The 24,446-nt window shown below is 43.0% G+C and overlaps 1 protein-coding gene across 3 annotated transcripts in view; it reads left to right on the top strand.

Moving 5' to 3' along the window:
* The window catches only part of AMPH (amphiphysin), a 131,293-nt gene that overhangs the window by 57,522 nt on the left and 49,325 nt on the right, over positions 1–24,446 (top strand). For all 3 annotated transcript variants that reach the window (XM_083823114.1, XM_083823115.1, XM_083823113.1), the window contains exons 2-3: positions 193–273; positions 17,822–17,876. In XM_083823114.1, coding sequence (XP_083679240.1) covers positions 193–273; positions 17,822–17,876 — 136 coding nt within the window. The remainder of the gene's footprint in view (positions 1–192; positions 274–17,821; positions 17,877–24,446) is intronic.

The raw sequence follows: 24,446 nt of genomic DNA, 5'->3' as shown, positions 1-24,446 counted from the left end.
TTGTCTATAGTCATCCTTTTTAATTTTTGACAAAATAGTTTCCCTTATAAACTTTGGAAACAGTAGTGCATGCAACACTTCAAAAATAAAATACTATTTAAGCCTAACAGCAAGAACAAAAGTGTTGAAAGTAACAGCATTTTTGTTTTGTGACACTGACATTAATCCTTTTTATTTTTTTCCCCAATATAGGTACTTCAAAAACTAGGAAAAGCAGATGAAACAAAAGATGAACAATTTGAAGAATATGTACAAAATTTCAAAAGACAAGAGGTCAGTTACTTTTTCAGTTTCTTTAATTGTCTCTTAAGAAGAATGCACTGTATTTTAACTTTTGATTTTGAAGAAGGTGTTGCAGGGGAGAAAGTAAAAGAAAATGTTTTGAACCATATTGGTGTAAGATTTTGTTCAACAGTTTTCAAACAGAAAAGAATGATTGGATTTGTGTGTGCAAATATGTAAGATGTGCATTCATATTAAATAGCTATATTCTAATAATGTACAACACTGTCATGCCAGAACTCCTTGGGATCAATGAAGTGTATGCACATTTTCAACAGTGTAATTGAGAACAAAACCCAAACCCAATGTGATATAGCTTTGTAGTTGCCTTGTTACAAAGAAATAATTTATTTCCTTGGTTTCATTTTGTGGGTTGTTTTCATCAATGGTATATAATAATACTAGTTTTATATGAAGTGAACAGCAGAATAGTTTTAGACTGCTGTGTGTTGTTACGCTCCCTGTTAGTGCAGGGATGACAAGATCTGTGGTGGCAGTGCTGATGAATCACTCCTGGGGAGCAGGGTTCAATTATAAACACATATGAAAACAAAGGTGCCCTTAAGAGTTTATAATCTGCTCCCAGTGCAATGTTAAATTCTAACCTCTATTACTCCTCACTTTGTTGGACAGACTTTTCAGCTCCAAGTTGATTAATTGCAATTAATTATATAGCAGCATTCTAGTACAAATTAATGCCTACCATGAGCTGCATTAATGCCATCAAGAAAACAATCTCATTATGTAAGTGTGAACTGAGGTATCAGTAGCCTTCATGAGCTATCTTTTAAAGCTCATATGTAAAGGTACTGAAGGGTAAGAACTACTTCCACACTTTACGTGATGTAAAAATTTGTTCATTTTAGGGTTTTCAATTCCTACCCTGAGTCAGTCCTGTCTACCACATGCATTTCTGTCCTTTCCACATAAACACAAATCATGCACTCTGATTTGCTAGGGCACTGACTAACTCTTTTATATCTTATGGTGACTTAGCCATTATTTTCCACTGTCTGTCTAGAGAAAGAGAGGGAGGTTTGGGGAGTAACTGGGCTGGGCAGATGTCCATTCTTCCCCCAAAATGATGATGATGGGAAGTAAAGAATCTGTTTCTCTAACGAGGGTGGTTCCTTCCTCAAGGCCAGGAAGATGATGGGATATAATAGGGCTGAAAAAACACTGAGAAGCTTTGAAGCCCTGTAGAGTTTTCATATTTTCCCTTTTCTTCCCCATCCTCTTTTCCAAATATGCTGAGATATCAACTGAGCATTTCTTTCTTTCTGATTTTCCTTATATTGCTTCTTATCCTTGTTTTCAACATCACAGCTGTTTGAACAGCTAGTAACTGTGTTACTAGAAATAAGGTGCATCTGTAAGGCTGTTATTGGGTGGGAAAGGAGCGGCTGGAGCATCCCCATGAAGAAAGAGAATTCTGTGAAATGTATTTTTAGCTAAAAGAAAAAAACTGAGTCAATTAAAAATGAAGAGAGATGAAAGAGAAAAACCTTTTTTTCAGCAAAATTATGTCTCAAGTGTTTGTTTCTTCCAAGGGCTAAGGAGGATCTTAACATTCCTTCATTTTTATTTCCTTCTCCTTTGATGTACTTAGAGACAGTAACAAGCAGTCAAGGACTCTACAGGAACTGAAAGATATTAAATCGATGCAAATGTGACTTGGAGCTACGAGAGGAACTGGATAAGGAGGAGTGAGCACTGAGGGAAATACTACAACTCTTTTGAGTGGCACATGCAGTTTAGGTTAGGTCCACTGGCATACCAAATGAGAGAGATCATTCGTACATTTATGACACTAATGACATGTGTTACTGTGTTCTGCTGGGCTTGTTCTCAGAGAATTCTGTTTTGCACAATTCTTCAAGTACAAGAAGGAAAAATGATGCTAAAACTGCTTCTGCCACATGCACAAATAAGAAGGATATAAATTGCTTAATTTTTCTTCGTTTCTTCCACGCTTTAATCTACAACTGACTAGGAAGGCAAAGATTTGAAACATTACAATGTGCATCTAAATTTATCACTCATATTGATCAACACCTTGCAGAAATGCTGTCCTCTGTGGACTCCTTTTCTTCTTGGTTTATATTCAATCTTGCTTCCAAGGTTATCTCTGCAACTCTAGAGCCTTTAGAAAAAGAAAAAATAAATTCAAGGTATTAAAGAGTAAAAAGGCAGCAGGGGTGATTGATCATTGTGTTCAGGTCCACACAATTGTTGGTGTGGGCCATTCAGGTGGCTTCCCAGTCAGGTCTTCCTATGACAGAAGCAGTCTGAGAGATAGTCCAAACTTTACTTTGTTGCTTGCAGTCTCACTTAGCAGTGATTTGTCTCTATTTCCTGGTCATCTCACTTACCTACACTTGGTTTTGAGGAAGACTGTTACTTCAGATCTGTGTCTTTCTAAGTTGTTTGTAGCAGCTGGTGCCTTTCAGGCTTTGGGTAAGTTCAAAGCTGTGAAAATGGACTGTTGTTCTTGCTTCCCTACCTTACTGAACCTGTGTCACTTGGGAGGTCAACTGGTATTATGGATAGAATTATTCTTTTATTGATACTCTCCAAAGATCAGAAATGAGGGCTCCCAGTTCAGCTCAGGGAAAGCAGAGAAAGAGCATAGTGCTCATAACCCAGGAAGCAGGTAATGCAGAAACCGAGATCTTAACAATTTCTGCCTGCATAGCAGATTGGTTGATGGGTATGCACCAAATTGAGCAGCAGGTTCAATGTAAGGATACATCCAGCGGATCAATCTTCCTTTCTGTAGGAAAACATCACTGAGGCTCCCCAGTGGTCTATTTCCATCTCTTTCTGAATACAGCTGGATAAGGTCCCCTTTTGGACATGAAGCACAGAGCTGAATTATTGGATGAATCACCATGGAGAAACTGAGTCATTCCATGTCTGGAGAGAACAGAGCACAGTGGCCTTGCAAAGCCTCTGGATTTTCCTGTCAGAAGCAGTAAGCTGCTGCAGCTGAAACCAACAATAAAAGATTTTGACTTTTAGCAGTGAATAAAATTGTTATTCACCTTCCACTTAAGTTGTAAACAGGAAATTGCCACTGTAAAACAAAACTCATGGATCTTATATAAACTCATATGTGACACAGATTTTTAGTGTACTGCAAGAATTTTCCTGAGGCTTAGAACTTTCTTGCTGCACAGCTAATTGTGGATGTGCCCAGCCCCTTAATTGACCCTGAAGTTCAGGAAACAAAAGAATGTTGCAAACTGTATTCACAGATTTAATCTGACAGACATCTTTTGAGGGGCCATGCCAAAGTCTGCTTCAGATACTGAATGACCACTAAGCCAAATACAAGCAATACAATGTGCAGATAATTTGGGTGTCTGTGGGAGGATGTTCTCTGATGATTGCCATTTCATCCTAAAATATATGTTTAATAATTATCTTACAACTGAGAGGGCATTTTTCCCAAGACAAGAGACACTAACTTCTAGTCAGGCAGGATTCATAGGAAGGTGAGGCTCTCTGTTTTATGCTACAAAATTATCTCTGCAGGAGCAGGCCAGACCCTTTCCAACTAATTCCTCACTTCCAAGGAGAGTGTGCTTGATCTGATGTTTTGCTTTCTTGATTCTGCCTGTTGATTGCTCCGAATCTGAAGTCTAAACTGCAGTCATGCTGGGCTGCCTTTGATTGCCCCTGGATATAACCTGCTATGCCTCCGCAGCTTTAGAAACTGTGCTAATTGTTTTCTCCCAGAATGTGAAGTTGAATGATCAAGTTATTTTTGACTATTTTTAGAGCAGATTGGTATATGTTTCTTCGGGAATTCTTTATAATAACTGACCCTGGAGATAGCTCACACAGCTGAGCTCTGGACTGTAATGCATTTACTGAAAATGATTGTTGTGGTTTAACCCGGCTGGCAGCTAAACACCACACAGCCGTTCGCTCACCCTCCCCCCTCCCTCTCTGGGATGGGGGAGAGAAACGGGAAAGTGAAGCCGGTGAGTTGAGATAAAGACAGTTTATTAAGACAGGAATATAATAATAACAATAATAATAATAATAATAATAGTGATAATGATAATAGTATTAATAATAATAATGTGTAAGAAAACAAGTGATGCACAATGCAATTGCTCACCACCCGCTGACCGATGCCCAGCCTATCCCCGAGCAGCCGGCCCCCCACCCCGGCCAGCCACCCCTATATATTGTTTAGCATGACGTCAGATGGTATGGAATACCCCTTTGGCCAGTTTGGGTCAGCTGTCCTGGGTCTGTCCCCTCCCAGCTCCTGCTGCACCCCCAGCCTGCTCGCTGGCAGGACAGAGCGAGAAGCCAAAAAGTCCTTGGCCTGGTGTAAACACTGCTCTGCAACAATTAAAACATCAGCATGTTATCAGCGCTCTTCTCATCCTAATCCAAAACATAGCACCCTACCAGCTACTATGAGGGAAAATTAACTCTGTCCTAACTGGAACCAGGACAGATATCCACCCCTTATTCCATACCATTTATGTCATGCTCAGGTTACACTCTTTCCAATACATTCTAATTAATCACCATTTTCATCTATGATATATATAGCAATCATGGTAGTGATGACATACAGTATTATATAATAATTAACATACTACAATTCAACTCATGGGCTATTCTCACCCAGTATCAAATCCCCTTGAGGTACACACCGGACCTCCCCATTCTTTTGCATTACCCACCAAGTGCATCCAGGTCCCTGAGCAAAAGCAATTCCACGAATGGGTTTGCCTTTTCCTGAGGCAGGAGTAGCCCAGACTGTTTTACCCAGCATGTTTCTTACGTGCACTACAGGAACTTTATCCCCTTCTACAGTGCGTAACAGGTTTGATTGGGCAGGTCCAGCTCGGTTGGCAGATCCCCTGGTATTGACTAACCAGGTGGCCTTTGCCAAATGTGTATCCCAATTTTTGAATGTCATAGAATCATAGAATCATAGAATATCCTGAGTTGGAAGGGACCCTTAAGGATCATCAAGTCCAACTCTTGATACCGCACAGGTCTACCCAAAAGTTCAGACCATGTGACTAAGTGCACAGTCCAATCTCTTCTTAAATTCAGACAGGCTCGGTGCAGTGACCACTTCCCTGGGGAGCCTGTTCCAGTGTGCAACCACCCTCTCTGTGAAGAACCCTCTCCTGATGTCGAGCCTAAATTTCCCCTGCCTCAGCTTAACCCCGTTCCCGCGGGTCCTGTCACTGGTGTTAATGGAGAAAAGGTCTCCTGCCTCTCGACACCCCCTTACGAGGAAGTTGTAGACTGTGATGAGGTCTCCCCTCAGCCTCCTCTTCTCCAGGCTGAACAGGCCCAGTGACCTCAGCCGTTCCTCGTATGTCTTCCCCTCCAGGCCTTTCACCATCTTCGTAGCCCTCCTCTGTACACTCTCCAACAGTTTAATGTCCTTTTTGTACTGTGGTGCCCAGAACTGCACACAGTACTCGAGGTGAGGCCGCACCAGCGCAGAGTAGAGCGGGACAATCACCTCCCTTGACCTACTAGCGATGCCGTGCTTGATGCACCCCAGGACACGGTTGGCCCTCCTGGCCGCCAGGGCACACTGCTGGCTCATATTCAACTTGCTGTCTACCACGACCCCCAGATCCCTCTCTTCTAGGCTGCTCTCCAGCGTCTCATCGCCCAGTCTGTATGTGCAGCCAGGGTTTCCCCGTCCCAGGTGCAGGACCCGGCACTTGCTCTTATTGAACTTCATGCGGTTGGTGATCGCCCAGCTCTCCAACCTATCCAGATCCCTCTGCAAGGCCTTTCCACCCTCAATCGAGTCCACAACTCCTCCATGTCCCAGCACCCATTGCTTTCAGTGTAGTCTTCAACAGTCCATTGTATCGTTCAACTTTTCCAGAGGCTGGTGCATGATAGGGGATGTGATACACCCACTCAATACCATGTTCTTTGGCCCAAGTGTCTATAAGGTTGTTTCGGAAATGAGTCCCGTTGTCTGACTCAATTCTCTCTGGGGTGCCATGTCGCCATAAGACTTGCTTTTCAAGGCCCAGGATAGTGTTCCGGGCGGTGGCATGGGGCACAGGATATGTTTCCAGCCATCCGGTGGTTGCTTCCACCATTGTAAGTACGTGGCGCTTGCCGTTGCGGGTTTGTGGGAGTGTGATGTAATCAATCTGCCAGGCCTCTCCATATTTATATTTCAGCCATCGTCCTCCATACCAAAGAGGTTTTGACCGTTTGGCTTGCTTGATTGCAGCACATGTTTCACAGTCATGAATAACCTGTGCTGTAGTGCCCATGGTCAGGTCCACCCCTCGATCACGAGCCCATCTGTATGTTGCATCTCTACCTTGATGGCCTGAGGTGTCATGGGCCCATCGGACTATAAATAATTCACCTTTATGTTGCCAGTCCAGGTCCACCTGAGCCACTTCAATCTTAGCAGCCTGATCCACCTGCTGGTTGTTTTGATGTTCTTCAGTAGCCTGATTCTTGGGCACATGAGCATCTACATGGCGTACCTTTACAACCAGGTTCTCTACCCGGGCAGCAATATCTTGCCACAATGCCGCAGCCCAGATGGGCTTGCCCCTGCGCTGCCAGTTGTTCTGCTTCCATTGCTGTAACCACCCCCACAGGGCATTTGCTACCATCCATGAATCAGTATAGAGATAGAGAACTGGCCACTTTTCTCGTTCAGCAATATCTAAAGCCAGCTGAATGGCTTTCACTTCTGCAAACTGACTCGATTCACCTTCTCCCTCAGCAGCTTCTGCAACTCGTCGTGTAGGACTACATACAGCAGCTTTCCATCTCCGATGCTTTCCCACAATACGACAGGACCCGTCAGTGAACAAGGCATATTTCTTCTCATTTTCCGGTAGCTTGTTGTACAGTGGGGCTTCTTCAGCACGAACCACCTCCTCCTCTGATGATATCCCAAAGTATTTGCCTTCTGGCCAGTCCATAATCGCCTCCAAGATTCCTGGGCGACTTGGGTTTCCTATTCGAGCCCGCTGAGTAATCAGTGCAACCCACTTGCTCCATGTAGCATCAGTTGCATGATGTGTAGAGGGGACCCTTCCTTTGAACATCCAGCCTAGTACCGGCAGTCGGGGTGCCAGGAGGAGCTGCGCTTCAGTACCGACCACTTCCGAAGCAGATCGAACTCCTTCATATGCTGCCAATATCTCCTTTTCAGTTGGAGTATAGCGGGCTTCAGATCCTCTGTATCCCCGACTCCAAAACCCCAGGGCTCGACCTCGAGTTTCCCCAGGTTCTTTCTGCCAGAGGCTCCAGGTGGGACCATTCTCCCCGGCTGCGGTGTAGAGCACATTCTTTACATCTGGTCCTGTTCGGACTGGCCCGAGGGCTACTGCATGAACTATTTCCTGCTTAATTTGTTCAAAGGCTTGTCGTTGCTCAGGGCCCCATTCAAAAGCATTCTTCTTACGGGTTACTTGGTAGAGCGGGTTTACAATCAGACTGTAATTTGGAATATGCATTCTCCAAAACCCCACGACACCTAGGAAAGTTTGTGTTTCTTTTTTGCTAGTTGGTGGAGACATAGCTGTTATTTTGTTGATCACATCCATTGGGATTTGACGACGTCCATCTTGCCATTTTATTCCTAAAAACTGGATCTCTCGTGCAGGTCCTTTAACTTTATTCTGTTTTATGGCAAAACCGGCCTTCAGAAGGATTTGGACTATTTTCTTCCCTTTCTCAAAAACTTCCTCTGCTGTGTTACCCCACGCAATGATGTCATCGATGTACTGCAGGTGTTCAGGAGCTTCCCCCTGCTCCAGCGCAGACTGGATCAGTCCATGGCAAATGGTAGGGCTGTGTTTCCACCCCTGGGGCAGCCGATTCCAAGTATATTGGACTCCCCTCCAAGTGAAAGCAAACTGTGGCCTGCACTGTGCTGCTAGAGGGATGGAGAAAAATGCATTAGCGATATCAATTGTGGCATACCACTTGGCTGCCTTTGATTCCAGTTTATACTGGAGTTCTAGCATGTCCGGCACTGCAGCACTCAGTGGTGGCGTGACTTCGTTCAGGCCATGATAGTCCACTGTTAGTCTCCACTCACCATTAGACTTTCGCACTGGCCATATAGGACTATTAAAAAGTGAATGAGTCTTGCTGATCACTCCTTGGCTCTCCAGTTGACGAATTAGCTTATGGATGGGACTCAGGGAGTCTCGGTTGGTGCGATATTGCCGCCGGTGCACAGTTGTGGTAGCGATCGGCACTTGCTGTTCTTCAACCCTCAGCAACCCCACAACAGAAGGGTCCTCTGAGAGACCAGGCAAGGTAGACAACTGTTTAATGTCCTCTGTCTCCAAGGCAGCTATGCCAAAAGCCCAGCGGAACCCTTTTGGGTCCTTGAAATATCCTCTTCTAAGATAGTCTATGCCAAGGATGCACGGAGCATCTGGGCCAGTCACAATACGGTGCTTTTGCCACTCATTACCGGTTAGACTCACTTCAGCCTCCAATACAGTTAACTGCTGGGATCCCCCCGTCACACCATAAATACAGATGGGCTCTGGCCCTTTATAGCTTGATGGCATTAGAGTACATTGTGCACCGGTGTCTACCAAAGCCTTATACTTCTGTGCGTCTGACGTGCCAGGCCATCGAATCCACACAGTCCAATAAACTCGATTGTCCCTTTCCTCCCCCTGGCTGGAGGCAGGGCCCCTCTAGTCCTGGTCAGAATCTTCGTTTCTGTGTTTAAAGGACTGCCTGCTGAAAGTTGGAGCAGCAAACTTTTCAGAGAACTCCTTTTTCCCAATTGTTTTCCTTTGCAATTCACGTACCCGTGCCTCTAGGGTCGCAGTGGATTTTCCATCCCATTTTCTCATGTCCTCTCCATGGTCACGTACGTAAAACCACAGGGTGGCGCGGTGTGTGTGCCCACCATATTGTCTTCCTTGCATAGATGAACGTTTACCCCTAATAGCTGAGACACTGGTTTGTACAGGTGGGGAGGAAAATAATCTCTCTTCAAGTTGGTGGATCTTTTCAGAAAGTTTCTCCAAAGTATTCTCTTTTAGCTGGTGGACACTGGTTCGTTCAGGTGGAGGGGAAGATAAATTCTCTTTAAGTTGGTGGACCTCTTCAGAGAGTTTCTCCACAGCCGAGACACAGGCCTGTAGGGAAGAGGAGAGATTTCCTTCATACTGCCGGAGTAATTTAGCCACGTCATTCACTGGGGGATTCTCCTCCGCTTTCCAGGCTAGTATTGCCAATGAGCTGGCATATGATGATGGTGCACTCCGTACAAACTTCCGCCACATGGGTGGTGTACACCGGACTGCATCTGGATCTGCGGATGTTTGTGCGTCGTCTAGGTCCTTATAAATGACTTCCCGTACGGCCAATTCCCTCAGGTACTGAATTCCCTTCTCCATGGTGGTCCATTTGCCTGGTAGACATACAAGTTCTTCCTTGAAGGGATACCTTTCCTGCACAGCTGACAGGAGACGCCTCCAGAGGCTGCGAGGTCGTGCTCCATCTCCAATTGCTTTGTCAATGCATGCATCCCTAGCAAGGGATCCCAGCCGCCTGGCTTCCTTGCCCTCTAATTCCACATAATTGGCTCCCATGTCCCAGCACCGGAGCAGCCAGGTGACAGGCTGCTCACCTATACAGCGACCAAAATCTTTTCGCACATCTCGTAGCTCACGCTGGTATAGAGTCCGGGTAGTTACTGTTGATTTTTCGACATCCTCATCTTCAGTCTCCTGCACCTTTGATGGCCCAGCCTCGTCTTCACTATGTCCAGACTTAGCAGAAGACTGTCTGCGTTCTAAACGACCTGAGCCTCTATACCATTTTTTCACCTTGTCTACAGGGGCAACTTGCACTGCTACAGCTCGTTTCTCTAACCCAGACACAGGGTCTGCCACAGGGGTTGGAATACCCTCTGTGGGGTCAACTTGCACTGCTACAGCTCGTTTCTCTGACCCAGACACAGGAGTGGGAGCAGCTGCAGGAGCCGGAGCTGCTGCAGGGGCTGGAGTGGCTGCGGGAGCTGGAGCTGGAGCTGCTGCAGGAGCTGGAGCGGCTGCAGGAGCTGGAGCTGGAGCTGGAGCGGCTGCAGGAGCTGGAGCGGCTGCAGGAGCTGGAGCTGGAGCTGGAGCAGCTGCAGGGGCTGGAGTGGCTGCAGGAGCTGGAGCGGCTGCAGGAGCTGGAGCTGGAGCTGGAGCGGCTGCAGGAGCTGGAGCGGCTGCAGGAGCTGGAGCGGCTGCAGGAGCTGGAGCTGGAGCTGGAGCGGCTGCAGGAGCTGGAGCGGCTGCAGGAGCTGGAGCTGGAGCTGGAGCAGCTGCAGGGGCTGGAGTGGCTGCAGGAGCTGGAGCTGGAGCGGCTGCAGGAGCTGGAGCGGCTGCAGGAGCTGGAGCGGCTGCAGGAGCTGGAGCTGGAGCAGCTGCAGGAGCGGGAGCTAGGTTGTTAGTAGCATCAATTGCAGCTCGATAGGCACAAGCCAGACCCCAGCACACTACAGTGATTTGTGTCACTTTGGAACTGCCAGAGTCATGACACCTTTTTTTCAAGCATTCTGCCAGCTTTTTAGGATTTTGCAGTTGTTCAGGGGTGAATGTCCAAAACACTGGAGGTGACCACTGCTCTAGAAACCTGCCCATATCCTCCCACACTCCCTGCCACTCGCAACTATCCCGCCTCAAGACAGATCTCCGGATGAGATTCCTAAGTAGTTGTTTAACCCTCAACAAAACCTGAAGCGCATTCAGGAGACATAACAACAAGAGCAGGCTGGTCTGAGTATCCCAAGGATATTCAACATCTCGGAGAACCACCGTAACTAGCTCGGGGGATAAGAGGGTGGTGAAGGAGAAAGGGAGAGTGAACAGGTAGGGAAACATGTCTTCCCCTGTCCCCTTCACAGATTGGCTCCCTAACGAAAACAGGCAATAGGTGTAATTGCTAATAGTTTCCGAGATATGGGTTCCAAAGTATAGAGTCGACGTCAGTGCTGAGTACAAATACCAGGTTAAAGTCGTGACCAGATATTTCATCATTTCATAAGCCATTGTTACACCGCACAGTACCATAACAATCTTAAACCAGGGCCCGGAAAGGATAAACAGTGCAATAGGGAGCACATACAGAAAGTAACGCACTATAAAACTCAATTTGGAATACAGGTACAGCAGACTGGAGATTAAGGCAATCAACATCGTGACTAGCAACTATTAAGCAGGTCCAATACTTATACCAATTTTAGTTTAACACACTCTGGTCAAATTTGTCGATATCTCAACCCTACGAGCCCCACGTTGGGCGCCAAAAGGGCTGTTGTGGTTTAACCCGGCTGGCAGCTAAACACCACACAGCCGTTCGCTCACCCTCCCCCCTCCCTCTCTGGGATGGGGGAGAGAAACGGGAAAGTGAAGCCGGTGAGTTGAGATAAAGACAGTTTATTAAGACAGGAATATAATAATAACAATAATAATAATAATAGTGATAATGATAATAGTATTAATAATAATAATGTGTAAGTAAACAAGTGATGCACAACGCAATTGCTCACCACCCGCTGACCGATGCCCAGCCTATCCCCGAGCAGCCGGCCCCCCACCCCGGCCAGCCACCCCTATATATTGTTTAGCATGACGTCAGATGGTATGGAATACCCCTTTGGCCAGTTTGGGTCAGCTGTCCTGGGTCTGTCCCCTCCCAGCTCCTGCTGCACCCCCAGCCTGCTCGCTGGCAGGACAGAGCGAGAAGCCAAAAAGTCCTTGGCCTGGTGTAAACACTGCTCTGCAACAATTAAAACATCAGCATGTTATCAGCGCTCTTCTCATCCTAATCCAAAACATAGCACCCTACCAGCTACTATGAGGGAAAATTAACTCTGTCCTAACTGGAACCAGGACAATGATCCAGTTCACAATAAACAGTTCTGAACAGTTTTCTACGAAAACTTTTAATACATAGCTTATACATGCTAATTGTGAATATAGTTATGAATATACAGCTATAGGCATAGACAGGCTACATATATATTCAGAAAATCTAGTTTTCAGAAAATCTATATGTATAGAAAATCTGTAAGTCAGAAAATCTGTACGTATAGATTACTTTTAGCCATATACTTGTAGATTCTGCACTTGTTGACCTTGCATACTTGAAATATGCATTAAAATAATTAGTTTGAGCCGTAGTTAGGGAATGTAAGTATGACTGTAAGAAGATGTAATAGGTGTGGAAGTAGAATCCTAGCTTGAGGAAGGAGAGATTTAGTCCGGAGGCTGGAAATAGAGAACAAAAAGTTTGGGACTTTGTCTAGGGAGGGCACTAAGTATTTTCTGCTCAGCCCTCATCTCAAACACAGCGAGTTGCTTTGGGCATCAGCAGTCAGAAGTAAAAGGGTAGTTAGAGCATTGCTGCAGGCACTGAGTTTTCTTATGTGGCTATTGGGTGCCACCACTAACGTGGGGCAGAGGATGATGGCTCTAGCCTGAAAGTTCGTACTTTTCAGATTCGTCCAAACTGTCTGAGGAGTCCAATCAATTTGATGCAGTTTCCTCCAACTCATGATGTTACTTCATTACTAGAATGATGAAATTCTTCCTCTTGAGTCTTCTTGGTGGGTGGACAAATTTGGTGCTGCCCTGGTAGGTACTGGCATGCTGAAAACCTCTGTGTTTCTAGAGCAGTTTGTAAACCCACCTTTTTTTCAAGTGACACACTAGACAAATGATTCAAACCCCAAGTCTCTCACAGCTGGTAGAAATAGAAAAGAAGAAATGTGTTTCTTTGAGAAAAAAAAAAAGTCCAAATTTGGAGGACAGTTCTAGGGAGTATAAGAGAGAGAATGGTTAAACAGGGTATTGTAGCATGCTGATGTACTTCATACTGAATTAAGGCTGCATCCCAATAGCCTATTTTATTGTTAAACTTCACTTAATGAAGTAGTCCTTTGCATTTGTACTTCTGAGGTCCCTTAAGGCCTATCATGTAAATTCTACCTAGCTGTTTGCGAACAGAGCAACAGCCTTGCTTTACATTGCAGCTAAAAAGTGCACGTTACAATAGAGGGCATTTGCCAGGTGGTACAGAAAATGCTTTAATATGAATTAATTCGCCCAAATTCCAGTATTAGACTCAGAGCTGCATTAATAATTAGCTTTTCTACATTTGTGTGGGGCAGGTTAGTAAGTAACCTATGCTCCAGTCTCAGCATTGCGCAGAGCTTTTGACTCTTGCTAAAGTGGAGTGATTCATTTGGTTTTGGTATCAAGCGCATGCCGTGCTGGCCTTTCCAGTAAAGATGTAGTTTGTTTACATCCTGTATGTGACATGATAGAAAAATCAAACTCTTCTGGTCTGCCTGGAAAGCTGTGAATAAGTAAGCCTGGCAAATAGGTCATCCAATTCCACCTTTTGTGGAGGCACGGTGGCCTGCCTTTAGTTTCTGGGTGGAAGCAATTATTTTTCTGGTGCATCAGAAAGCAAAAGCTAGTAAGACACAGACCATGTGTTTTATGATTTTAGTCATTAAAACTTTTTGTACGTCTCTTCAGGCTTCTGGTCTATGGTGGCTGTGTTATGGCTCTCATGATTCCAGTGCTAAGGCATACCTAAACACTATTCTTTAAAGAAATTAGACCAAAAATAAATGTACACAGAAATCAGTATTGCCAAAAAGGCTTAATGCTTCTGAAAAGGTCTCTAAGACCTGTGACTGTAGATGACGAATGATCCTAAAACACTGAGCCTCCTTACCTCATTGAGGACATGTGTTTCTACCAGCTACATAATATACTGCCCATGTAATAAGACGAGAGAGTAGCAAAGGGCATCTGACAGCAGTACTGACCCTCTGCTACAAAGTGCAAAATACCAAATTGTTGTTTGGGATGTGACTGTAGAGAACTTTATCAATTTTCCTAGTGAGAGATGTTGTTTTGGGTGGTCATTATGCCCCCTTGCTCATATGCACAGTTTAACACGATTGCCTGACAGACTTGTGGTAATTTGTATGTTGAGTTTGACCAGGTGAGCTAAGAACATTGATTTCTAGAGCTGGAATCTGGTGAGAACATGTCTGCTGTTATCAAACTACCAGATTGTGAGAAGTTTGCCATTACGTATGCTACTGAGATTTCTCCCTTGAGTTTTCTTGCATATTATGATACTCTGACTCATTTTGCTACCTTGTGTAAAACAAATAAAACAAATTATGAAATGATAAAGGAAGCATCAGTGCTCTCTTGGGAAATTTCATTTCAGAGGAGCACAGCATCTGCAAAATGACACCTATTTTTCATTCCCCTTCAAGAAGCTGCATCTCAGTTAACAAAATTGATGGCCTTAATGAAGACAATTGGAGCAGTGGTTTCAGAGCCACCAGAGGCTTTCATGTAAGAGACCAAAAAGGAGAAAGCGTGTATCAATAAGGAGAAAATTTAACTATATAGTAATCTTAGAAACAGTGCTTTTTATAATCACTATATGATGGTTTGCAAGGTGTGTGGAGCCATCAGTGCAATATTTTCATTCTGTGAATAATGATTAGTGTGCTAGCTGATAAAAGTGAATTGACCTTCACTAATAGGGAGTTGCAAAATGTGTAGATGCGTGTTTTGCAGAATTCACAAATTTAAGGATTTCCAATGCAAATTTGTATTTCTGGTATTTTCTAGAAGGGTCTAACTCTGTTACCACTGAAATTGAGAGATTTACTCTCAAATTTAACGGAAGCAGGCCCTTGCCCACAGGTGCTTTAACATCATGTTTCATACATTTGCTAACAAAGGGTAATTCACATGGCTCTGTGCTGCTTAGATGTTTCAATAGCTTTGTGACCTATTAATAGAAGCTAGACTGAGGGAGATTTGTGTTAAAAAATATTCTTTTGAATGAGTTGTCAGAATTTATAACAGCACATACGGCAAAATATTTGCATTGTGGTTTACTGCTTTGACTTTTTCTTAAACGTTTTCCAGAGAAGTGGTTGGTGATGACTCCTGACACTAACCACCCACAACAGATCTCCCAGTGGTTTAGGATACCAGGAGTAAAATTATGCAGTAGTCCAGTTATAAACATCATGTTTGAGTAATGTGTGTCCATCACATGCTATTTATTCTAATAAGCAAGTTAATAATGAGTAAGCTAGTTATTCTTAGTGACAAAACGTCATGTATATGAGTAAATACAGGACTTTTACTGACAATGAGGGTAGCTAACAGAGTTCAGAGCCTTCCAGCTGGAGTTTACTGGTTCAAAAACATCAGAAATTCCTTTCATAACTAAAAATTGTTGCCATCTGGATAACAGAGGATCATGAAGTTGCTGTGAGTATCTACTTCCCATTTTCTTCACAAGCCAAGAGGTTACATTAGTGTTCATGCCAAGAAAGATATGAATTGGGAAGATAATTTCTGTACGTTCCATGGCTTCTGAGTACAAGGGATCCCAGAAGAAGACTGACATGCATAAAACCCTATATATGCATATAACCCTAATGGCAGAGCTAACCCTAACTCTAACCTTAAACCCTAAACCCTAACCCTAAACCGAGCTTACCCTAACACTGACCCTAATGACCCAGACCCTAACCCTGACATTAACCCTAACCCTGACCCTAAAGGCGGAGTTAACGGAGCTAACCCTAACCCCTAACCCTAAAAACCCTAAAGCCCAAAAAACCCTAATCCTACAATCCTTACCAAAAAAAAATAAAACCCTAAGCAAAAAAAATTTAAAACACTAAAACCACTAAAACCCTAAGCCTAAAACCCCTAAAACCCTAAAAACCCTAATCAAAAAAATTAAAACCCTAAAACCCTAACCCTAAAGACCCTAAAACCATAACCCTAACGACCCTAACTTAAAAAAAATTAAGACCTTAAAACCCTATCACTAAATACCTGACCAAAAAGAAAACCCTAAGACCCTAACCCTCAAAACCCTAAGACCCTAACCCTAAAAACCTTATCAACACTAAAACCCCCAAAAAACCTAAAACCCTAACACATGAACCCCCAAGCCCTTAAAACCCTACCCTGCAAACCCTTAAAACCCTAACAGTTAAAACCGCAACCCTAGAAACCTTAAAATCCTAACCCTAAACCCTAACCCGAAAATCCAACCCTAGTGCCCTAGCCCTGAAACTTAAAACCCTAACACCTTGTGAGAAACACTCTGTAGCCAATAACATAGGCTCGGGCAAGGATCTCAGTGAAGTAGCATTTTTATTTGCGATTGCAATGCCGGGCGTCCCACAAGCAGGAGCGTGCCTACTGGTTCCATAACACAGTTTATATACTTCTACAAGCAGGCCCCAAACCGCCCCCAGACACAGGCCCCAACCCCCTCCCTCCCCAGATGCAGGCCCCAACTGTCTACAAGCAGCTCCCAAACCCCCAGCCCCAGACCCGGGCCCCCAACTCCCCCCCCCCGACGTAGGCCCCAACGGTGTACACTGGCATCACAAGTCCTTGGACTTCAGTGGAGTTACGACAGCTTATACCAGTTGAGACTCTGTCTCCTGAAGTATTCACACATGCACCATTTGGGGGTTTAACTATCATATGAAAAATATGAGAACAACTCCAAAGCAGTTGCTCATATTTTGCAGCTGATTTTTCCATATGGTAGAGCTGGATGTGAGAAAATGTGATTGCAAGCTGATGTTTCTGTAGTTTCCAAGCACTTAAATAAGTACCTTGAAGGATATTGGGAACCAATAAGCACAGAGGGTTTCCATAATCTTCAGGCTATTCAAAGGGTCCTGGAGAACAGCTTTTTTTTAGCAATAAAGTATGTGCTATCATGTAGTACAGATTTTATTGCAAATCCTAGGAACTGTGAAGTCCAAATCGTGCTACAGTCAGAAATAAAGTAAAGCAACCTGTTTTCTTCTGTTTAGTCTGAGTTTTTGAAAGTCTGTTGGTATAAGAAAGATCATATTGGTTTATGTGCTGACGAAACAGCTGAGAGTTCACAGCAGACTGCAAGATGCAGTAGCCAAACTAAACAAAATAACTGATGTTATTGTTTTTTAGGAGTTATGTGCTTGCAAAATATTTCAATGTTTGCAAAAGTAGTAAGCCATTTATGTAGGGGCATGGATTTTTTGCAAGTCTAGGATGGCATCAATTTTGAGTGGTTTCAAACGGGTATGCAGGGTATGCAGCATTCTTAATAATACTTTGTGTTTGAGGTTAAGGCATGGGCCAGGCTGACTTGAACTGGACCTTGGCTATGAAATACACGTCTTTCTTTGATTGGAATTCTTCCCTGTCCAAGTGGCTGATAAAACTAGAAATTTTAGCCTAGAAAGTACACTACACATAACATCTTGGGCAGGCCACCTTTTCTATATGAACATGTATATGCTTACAAGAAGTAACATTATTCATCAGCTAACTCAATTCAACTTATGAAATTGCTCTTATTAAATTTGACACAGTGTATGTACATTTTAAGGCATAAAATATAACTAAAATGTGATTGCAATAATATAATTGAGATGTCTTTTTACTTACTTTTTTTTTTTCTTTTCCAGGCAGAGGGTTCCAGGCTCCAGAGAGAATTGAGAGCATATTTAGCAGCCATCAAAGGTAATTTTTAAGTCGTGTTTTCATAAACAAAACTTTTGATAAAAATTGAGGCAAGTAGGCTTGTTTAAAATATACAAAGGCAAATACAAGTAATGGTTGCTCTAGTGAGTAGTCCACTTTTCTGGTTTGGATCCATCTCAAGCTCTTTAATCTGTTGCAAGAGTTTCTGCAGCTTTGATGTCAACTCATGTGCACAGTCCTGCATGCATGGCTTATCTTCAGCTGTCCTTTGTGTGCAGAACTGCTGCAAAGAGGACCCACAAAATCTGCACATGTTGTCACTTGTCTTTGCAAATGCTAGAATACCAAATACTCTATGCAAGATGAGAGACCCCTTGCAGGTTTCCAGGTTTCATTACATTTCCAGGTATTACAATTGAATGATAGATCGTCTCCCTCTGAAATCATGCTCCCTGAGATGTTGTGATTTGTCATTTGTTTCTGACTGCTGGATCTATTTTATTTTATTATTGTTTTTAAGTTTGAAAATAGTATGTGATCGCTTTGTACTAAAGATCCAAATAGCAGAAGCTCACTGGTCAGTGATTAAATATCAGAGAATAAGTAAACAGCTATTTAAATACTAGTGGACATTCATAAAACCAGCATACTCACCTTAGTGCTATATACAGAGATTATTCTATCTTATCCCACTTGTCTTCTAAGAAGTTGGAGATGAGGTCCTAAAGGGAAAGGAATACAAATTGGTGACCATCACAGAAGCATTAACAGCTTCTTGAGATAAATAAATAGAATTCTTATATGTACGTATTTTTAACCTGTCTTCAGTCAAGTAGAAAAAAAAATGTTATAAACCAATATCGACATTTCTGGAAATCACTGTGTCATAACAAAGTTTCAGCAGCTGTTGTCAGGCAGGGAAGCTCCTTTTGATGGGAAGTGTGAGATGGAGAACAAAGCAGTAGCTTAATGTCTTTGATTGCTATTTGCTAGAAGGACTGGGCAGGGAAAGTCCTATACCAGAAAAGAGGTAAATCTCCTTTTAGAGATTTGCACCATGTCTTTTTTTTTTTTTTTTTTTAGAAGAAATTTCAGCAAATTTCTTTTTGGGGGGACCCATTGGATGCTGATTTTACATTCTGATTTTTCAGTCATTCCTTCCCCACACACATTATCAGCTGTATGCATAGCCAGAAGCAACGTGATGACGCTGTTTGGCCAGATTGCTTCTCTGTCATGTAGGCTGACTGTTTACATGCTGCTTTGATTTCCATGTTGGTGACAACAATCCTCCTCTCCATGTTTCGTTTTCTTTCTCTCTCTCTGACTCTCTTCCTTTCCTTGTACTTTGTGCATTAGTGGTCCTTTTGTTGGTTTACTGTCTAGTGGGCTATTCTTTGCACCAGGTTTTGCCTTTAACTTTGTGTGAAATTTTTCATTGTGCAAGTTTTGCCTGTCTAGCTGTGCTTTTCTGTTCTGCATCTTTCTCTTGTTGCAGCCTATAAATCTATATTTGAAAATAACTTGGATTGACTTTCTCCCTAGGAATGTAAAGAGTTTGCTAATACCTTGTTATCTTCACATCTTTAAAAAGATCCAATCATAAGCAGCTCAAAAAATCATAAAAAACATTATTCTCCAAAGCCAACAAGCCACCAGTGGGCATCCTTGGCACATGTGTTGGCACACATTCCTTCTGAGGACTGGGACAGTGGCCAAGAGCAGTAATCCAAGATACGTCTCTGGGTCTTCCCCAAAGCTGATGAGCTCAGCAGTGGCCAAAGCCCCTCCAGATTTCGGGTGGCAGAAGGAGATTTGGCAACTGCCACAAGCTCTGTGTTGCTGTTCTTTGAAAGACAGCCATCATTAAAAATTTTGGGGTGGCTATGCAGAGAAGCATGTGAACCTCCACCATGGGTATTTAGGCACTGGAGTGGGATTCCAGTATGTAGGACACCTAGGCTTTGGAGGCATGCTGTGGTCAAGGGTTCGTTTTGAAGGGGAAAAGGTTGATCATATAAATGCGCCTGATATCCTTGTATTCTTAGAGTGAGAGAAAAGCAGTTCACTATACAGGGTTCATTTTAAAGGGTTTCAGGAATTGGCAAGATAGCTAATTTTAACTAAATGCAATTTATGAAGCTGGAATGTTGTCAGTTCTAGTAGTTGTCATTTGGCTGTATGACTTTTGAGTGACTGAATATTGAAAGCTGAAATATGAGATCTGGGCACAATTTAAGCAAGGAGTGGTCAAAGGATCCTTCTTATCACCCTTCATCCCTTCATTTTAATATACTCAACATTTTCTGAGGTTTAGTATCACACATTCTTAAAGTAATATATTTTTTGATGTATTCAGACTCCTTCCCTAATTCAGAGGTGCTTCTTAGTCTCAGATGGATCCTTACCTTTACTGCTGGTTACTCAAAGACCCAGAGGAACCATATCATAAAGCTGTTGTAAATCTGAGTGGTTTTTATGTGCTACTTTATTTCACCTGCCTGGTAGTTCCATGTCTGCTATGCACCAGTGGTGGCTGTACTGCCAATGCAGCGTACTGTCTCCCACAGCTGTAGTCATCTCATGCCTCGGGTCTTTTGTCTCCTCCTGTCTCCTTGGCATCATGTATCTGGATTCTCTACTCCATGATATTTTCTTCGAGCTTTTGAGAGATGTAGGTGACTTCAAAGGTTTTATTGGCCAATTGTTAAAGAAACTCTAAATTAGCGTCCTATTTTCTACCCTGAGCTCTTTGCAAGTACAAGTACAGATGGGGAGATATATACCTGGATTTGCATGAAGGTGACAGAGGTGAAAAGGAATCCTGCATCATAAAAAAGTATTTGTCATGTGGCTTAACATAGTGAGAAATAGTAACTGGTCTATAGGAAGAGAAATTGAGGTTCGGAGGGGCTGTACGCAGCTTTACTGCCTAGTTCTCAGTATGTGGCTGACAGAATTGCACATATCCTTCAGATACACAAATCTTAAAATCAATCATTTAATTTCTTAGAAGAAAGAAAACCCTTTGCCATCTTTCTGTAAAATTTAGCAATGAATTATGAAACAGCTGAGTTGTTCTAGTGGAAACTAATGGGTAATAGGCAATAATAAATACACCCCATGTGGCAGGAGAACCTCTCAGTTCCCTGGAGAACCTTACATGAAGTTCTCTTTCCCCACTCAATCTTCCAACCTAAATGATCTGATGATTCCAAGAAATAATAAAATATTAAGAGCCAGACCAAGGTGCCTCACTTAATTGAGAAGATGGAATTTTCTCCATGATTCTGCCTAGATTTCTCTGTCAGGGCATGAGGAGACCCCACAGTATGTGGGTCCTGAGGTTGACATGGAGTCCCAGACTGGTCTCAATGTCCATGTGAGTTTGAGTACATGGGAAACGTGATGGTAAATAGTAACTTACTCTCTGCCATCCATAGGGCTCTGTAATAGGAATGTCTCTGCACGCCCCCTCTTAGGTCCCTACTGCATGTGTGCCTTTAGGAATCCTTTGGGGCTCCAGGAACAGGAGCTCTTTCCCAAAGAAAGAGGGACGATCTCATGCGAGAGCCTCAGACTTCAGTGAACATCATTTTTTCTAAGCAATTCAATTATTTGGGCATTTATAGTTATTAAATAAGTGACCCAATTACCAAGAATAAATGGTACTTAATGAAACAGTTAATATTAAATATAAATTTCTGTTTATCAGCAGTAAAAAATATTTTCACATTTCATAATGCTTTCATGACTTGCTTTAAACAATTTATCTTTCTTAGCGATAGCAGCTGAAAACAGCAGAGAGAGGCAGCCTGCAGTCTATGGATGACACTAATCCTCTTAAGTGCTGAATAACACATAAAAGGTATCAGTACATAAGAAAAATCTCAATGTGAAAACCAGCCAAATAAAAAGAAAGAAAGAAAGAAAGAAAGAAAGAAAGAAAGAAAGAAAGAAAGAAAGAAAGAAAGAAATCCATGTGTTGTGGTTTAACCCGGCTGGCAGCTAAACACCACACAGCCGTTCGCTCACCCTCCCCCCTCCCTCTCTGGGATGGGGGAGAGAAACGGGAAAGTGAAGCCGGTGAGTTGAGATAAAGACAGTTTATTAAGACAGGAATATAACAATAACAATAATAATAATAGTGATAATGATAATAGTATTAATAATAATAATGTGTAAGGAACAAGTGATGCACAATGCAATTGCTCACCACCCACTGACCGATGCCCAGCCTATCCCCGAGCAGCCGGCCCCCCCACCCCGTCCAGCCACCCCTATATATTGTTTAGCATGACGTCAGATGGTATGGAATACCCCCTTTGGCCAGTTTGGGTCAGCTGTCCTGGGTCTGTCCATTCCCAGCTCCTGCTGCACCCCTAGCTTGCTCACTGGCAGGACAGAGCGAGAAGCTGAAAAGTCCTTGGCTTGGTGTAAGCACTGCTCTGCAACAATTAAAACATCAGCATGTTATCAGCGCTCTTCTCATCCTAATCCAAAACATAGCACCCTACCAGCTACTAGGAGGAAAATTAACTCTGTCCTAACTGGAACCAGGACACCATGGACATTGTAAGTTTATGCTGTGGTCATGAAAAAGGTTGTGAAGCCACCAGATTAGTATTTACTTATGCACTCATTTGAGGTACTGCAGTAAATATGGTATAGATACAGCAGGAAAAGAGTAGCCTGGGTGGTCTTGTCCCGTGGGAATTTCCTACTGAAGCCTTCTGACCAAGGTAGCCAGATGTTATAATGCTCCTTGCCTCACACCACAGCTGGATTTGACTGATCCTTTTTGCAGGGATTGTGTTTGAATGAAAGATTACCAGATTCTCAGGGCTGAAAAACTTGTAAAAGTTGGCACAAATTGGTATGCCTTGAGCGTGGGATATATAAGTTATACTCTTTAGCAGGTACATGTCTGAATTCTGTAGTATTTAACAACAACAAAAAAAAATCTATGTAGGTAAAGGTGCTTTACCAGAGACTAGTCTATGGCTGAGCTGAATGCAGACTGCAGGAAAGATTAGAGAGAAGCTGTGTTCACATGCTGCCACGAGAACTTAGGTTGCAGGTTTAGTGTGCAGTGTCCTTGAGGGCAGGAGTTCAGAAAGGATCAAACATGAGCAGGGATTCTTGCCCCGACTGGACAGAATACAGCCATCTTAAGCATGGTGACACTGCTGGTTTTGCCTCACCTCCTGAGTTTATTCATATGCAGTGGCATTAAAGAAGATTTTAAATGAGTCCTGCGTGGAAAAATAAATAAAGATCATCTATATTTTACTATAATCTGGCACATTATAGACAAAAAACAAACACGACCTCTATTCAGTAACTCTTTCTTAGTCAGATACATTATCCTAACTATTAACCACGAAGGAGAGAAAGAAGAAATGCATCTTAAGTCCTTATGCTATACAAATTCTTAAAGCTGAGCTCTGTCATTTAGAAGCACCCCCAAGACAATCCCTGAAGAAATCAAATACTCTGTCTTGGCACAGCACCTTTTGATTAAAGGATGAAAGCTTGATGTTATTCCTAAATCCAGCCAGTTAAATTTGAAAATCACACTAGAGATATTTTCAAGACAGCACAGATGTGCTGCAGCAGGCAGACTTTGGCTGGAGAAAAAATGAGGTTTGTTTTGTTTGTCTGTTTGTTTTAACTTAATGCAGGTCAAAAAATATTTTTAGCAGTTAGTGTTGTTCAGATTTTGCAAAGAAGTTGAAGTACCTTTGTCATTTTAAAATTACTGATTCTGAGCTTAGCGTCTTATGTGAGATCAGTTTTGTTTTACCTGTTTCCAAACCATATTCAACATCTAATGTATTCCTGCACTACTCAGACAGAAAGGCAAACCCCAGTGCCATCACTGGGGGCAGCAATTTATTCACTGCAGACAGATTTAGGCTCTTCCTTGGAATATAATGAAGCTACTTTACACTTAATCCAGATCTTCTTTGTATTACAGTCATAACGATAAACAGTCCCTGTTGTTGTTTCATCTGCAGTGGCAAGAGTTCCAAAGGTGACTGATGCTGTTTGGTTCAGTGCACTTCTCTGTGGACACCACCGCACTGCAAGTGTAAATAAGCAGTGGGATCCACATACAGCTAAATGTACTGTGTTGGCATAAAGGATAATTGTTCTTTGTAAAGCCAGGTCCATTACAACACACTCCCCAGGTTCAGACATTGCTTTTCCCTCAGCTTGCAGACACTGCCTCAGCTCTTGCTGGTCCTTTGCTTCATTACTTGCATACCTTTAGGTCACCATCATTACTATGGGCACAAGAATAACAAACTTTTCTTAATCAGTCTCACTTTACATATGAAAGATCTTGAAACTTAAAAAACTTTGAAAACAAGGAAACAAAGTAGTCCTGAGATACATTCTGCCTTTGTACAACTTCTCCCATTCTGGGGAGCACTTTTGTTCAGGGTGGAACCCTTCTACCTTTTCTCCTAAGTCCATTTTATAGACAGCAATTCCCAGAATCTCTGCCATTTTAACCACCCCACCCTGGAGATGCCTCCTTTTGCACACAGGCAGGCATGGTACTCATTATGGACAAACTAGGAAACCATTCTATAGGAAGGC

Source organism: Anser anser (assembly GCF_964211835.1).
Source record: "Anser anser genome assembly, chromosome: 2".
Taxonomy (NCBI): domain Eukaryota; kingdom Metazoa; phylum Chordata; class Aves; order Anseriformes; family Anatidae; genus Anser; species Anser anser.
The sequence above is the reverse complement of the archived record's forward strand: the minus strand, read 5'-3'. Positions and strand labels throughout refer to the sequence as shown.